This window comes from Echinops telfairi, unplaced genomic scaffold, assembly GCF_000313985.2.
Source record: "Echinops telfairi isolate 266 unplaced genomic scaffold, ASM31398v2 ScPeMD7_7475;HRSCAF=8513, whole genome shotgun sequence".
Taxonomy (NCBI): domain Eukaryota; kingdom Metazoa; phylum Chordata; class Mammalia; order Afrosoricida; family Tenrecidae; genus Echinops; species Echinops telfairi.
Window position 1 is genome coordinate 863,800 of NW_022111379.1, and position 3,196 is coordinate 866,995.

The 3,196-nt window shown below is 53.3% G+C and overlaps 1 protein-coding gene across 1 annotated transcript in view; it reads left to right on the top strand.

The window, feature by feature from the left end:
• The window catches only part of SLC24A1 (solute carrier family 24 member 1), a 39,209-nt gene extending 36,013 nt beyond the window's left edge, over nucleotides 1-3,196 (top strand). The window contains exons 7-9 of the mRNA XM_004711995.2: nucleotides 647-736; nucleotides 1,602-1,768; nucleotides 2,684-3,196. Coding sequence (XP_004712052.2) covers nucleotides 647-736; nucleotides 1,602-1,768; nucleotides 2,684-2,933 — 507 coding nt within the window. The 3' untranslated portion in view covers nucleotides 2,934-3,196. The remainder of the gene's footprint in view (nucleotides 1-646; nucleotides 737-1,601; nucleotides 1,769-2,683) is intronic.

A 3,196-nucleotide genomic window follows, 5' to 3' on the forward strand; every position in this document is an offset into this window, starting at 1 on the left:
GGGTCAAGGCTGTCTGTCTATCCCTGGGGCTTGGTGAGGGGTCAAGGCTGTCTGTCTATCCCTGGGGCTTGGTGAGGGGTCAAGGCTGTCTATCCCTGGGGGTTGCACATACCAGCCTGACAGGGTCCACTACCCACAAGAATTTAGAATAGGATTGTAGCTCTGAAGGGGACCCTGGGCCTGAGGGGCCTGGCTCAGGTCTTGAATGCCCTACACCTCACAGGTACTCAGTGTGGACACAGTCCCAACTCAGTTTGATTTAATATGGGGACGATTCTTCTGCCTTTTATGGGGATCTTTTGAAAATTCAAGGTGCTAGTTGTTCTTTCTATCCAACATTCCTATCTACAGGACAAGCTGTGCCAACTTTACATCATCTGAGGAAGGCAGTCTGCACTCTGCCTCTGGGTCTGGATTTGGCAATGCTTAACCCACCCCCAGGAGCTATAGTGGCACAGTGAGTTACAAGTTGGGCTGCTAACCAGAAGGTTGGTGGTTTGAAACAACCAGACACTCCATAGGAGAAAGATGAGGCTCCAGTGTTTCCAGGTTGTCTCCATCAGGGCTCCTCACCGACTCAGTGGCTCTCTTCAGAGGGCCAGAGGACGTTAGTGTCTACAACTTACTCCTCTTCCTTTTCAAATAGGAGTCCAGGAAGTTTTTTGTTCTCACCTTCCTGGGATCCATCACCTGGATAGCTCTGTTCTCCTACCTCATGGTGTGGTGGGCTCACCAGGTGAGTGATGCTCTGCCCCAGCACACCCACGAGCCTTCCCCTCCCCTTCAGCTGGAGCCTCCGGGGTCCAGGCAATGGGCAGCACCAGGCAGAGGTTCTGGTCCCTACACTGTCATGGCTTAAAAGTAGACCTCGATTCCAACAAACGTGGTGCTTGTTCCTCAACGCGTGTGACTTTTCTGTCTTACATTCATACTGGGATGTGGCATAGAAAGCCGCCCATTTCCAGCTGTATTCTCTGCCTCCCTGCCATGCACCCCACCCTCTCCACCTGTGAAATCAGTAACACTCTCCAAGAGTCAGCACAGTGTAGTCTTCTTGCTGGCAACCCTACCCCACAACCTCCCTGCAGACACAGGCGGGCCTCCTCGGAGCGCGTGGCCTCCTCGTGGCACCAGCGCTGTGCTTGCTGTCTCTGTTGCTTCCCCATGAGGGCGTCGGTCGGGGTGTGCCGCGCTGCTCACTCACCCCTCACTAGCTGGCCTCCAAGTTCCTGGCACAGAGCAGATGCCCATATTCTGAAATGAAAATGCTCACACGCAGGTTGGAGGGGCAGTTCTTTGGGAAGGTGGAAGTTGGAATGAGAGTACAGCGAGAGGAGGGAGGTAGAGCTGATATCACCGGTGGGCTCTTAGTCCAATTTAGGAAAGAAGAGCAGCCTGGCTCCCAGGAGCCTAGAGTGGGGTCCCTTTCTCTCTCGGTGGCCCATCTCCAGCCCTCTCCTCCTTCCCTCTGGCTGAGGGTGTGCGTGGCGCCCTTCTGAAGGTGGTGTGTCTGCACAGAGTGGCACGTGACCATGCTTCCATGAGCCTCGGTCAGTGAGCTGATGTTACCATGGCTTCTCATGACTCTTGCTGTTCACCAGGTTGGTGAGACGTTAGGCATTTCCGAAGAGATTATGGGTTTGACAATCCTGGCAGCAGGCACGTCAATTCCTGACCTCATCACCAGCGTGATTGTGGCGCGAAAAGGCCTGGGAGACATGGCTGTGTCAAGCTCCGTGGGCAGTAACATATTTGACATCACCGTGGGGTGAGTGGCCGTTAGTCCCAAGGCCTAGTTAGGGTGGCTGGATAGCAGCGTGCTGGCTCCACCCCCATTTCCTGTTCCACTCACTGTGCACGCGATTAAAAAGGCACCTATGTGAATTGTTTCAACAAGGCAACCAAGTAGCAGCCTTCCTCCCTTCATCAGATGGGCTGGCCAAACGAAAACGCTGCCTGAAATGTAACTGACTGGAATTTACAGAGATTGAAAACGAAGCCCATTAGCTTCCATTACCAAATACAGTGCAGTGCTCTGCCCCGGCCTCCACGGCTGGGGTGGAAAGGACGCCATCTCACTGCCTCATCTCCTGCTCGGACTGCAGCTCCAGCCAGCCCAGACCTCTCCAGGCATTTTGCTTACACCAGCACAAGCCATTTCTTCCCTGGCTCCCTCCTCCTACCTCATCAGCGCGGCACGCCAGGGCTGCTTGCTTCTCCCAGTTGTCTGGTGGATTCGGGTGGCCGCCTTGGCTCCTTGAGCTTGCATTTGTGTAGTGTGATTATGGGGAGGAATGAGTGGGTAGAGGTGGCTGGGCGGGAGTGAAAGGGAAAAGGAGGGGAGCCATGATCAACAAAGAATGTAGAGCTATTATTCTAAGGCAGGCTTGAATGGGAAAACTCCGGTCTGTCAAGCAGTCGTCATAGAGTATGCAGAAAAGAGATTTCAGACCCAGATAACTTCTTTTTAAATCTAGGGTATCCCATTTAGCTCTCCCTACCATCCCTTAGGCAAATCATTTCTTTTCTCTGAACCCGTTTCCTCATTTGTGAAGTGGGGCTAGTCATCTACTTCCTAGGGTATATTTGAGCACACACGTGTGTGTAAACGTGCTTTCCTATTTAGCGATGTGGGTTTCTTATACACATGCAGCAAATTCACGTTGTTTCTTCGATCTTGCAGCTTGCCGGTTCCTTGGCTGCTTTTCTCTCTTCTCAATGGCTCCGTGCCTGTCGTGGTCAGCAGCAACGGCCTGTTTTGTGCCATCGTTCTGCTCTTCCTCATGCTCCTGTTTGTGATCACCTCCATCGCATTGTGCAGATGGAGGATGAACAAGGTGCTGGGCTTCACCATGTTCCTCCTGTACTTCATATTCCTCATCACCAGTGTGATGTTAGAAGACCGGGTTATATCCTGCCCCATCTCCGTTTGAGTCAGGGCCCCTGGGGTTCAAGGTGGACTCAGCAGAATGCCATGCCGGATGTTCCTGTACCTTTGCTACACTGATGAAAGAACAGGGTCCAGAGAGCAGCCCAGCGCCTCTGACGCGAGTGTGATCTGGGACGGAATTTTCTCCTTGGAAACAACTGACGGCTCGCTGTGGATGAAGGCCCTCACCTCAGGGGAGTGGGTTCCCCCGATGCAGACATCCCTGAGATGGAGGCCAGGAGAGGGGGTGCCAGAGGGCTTTCTAAT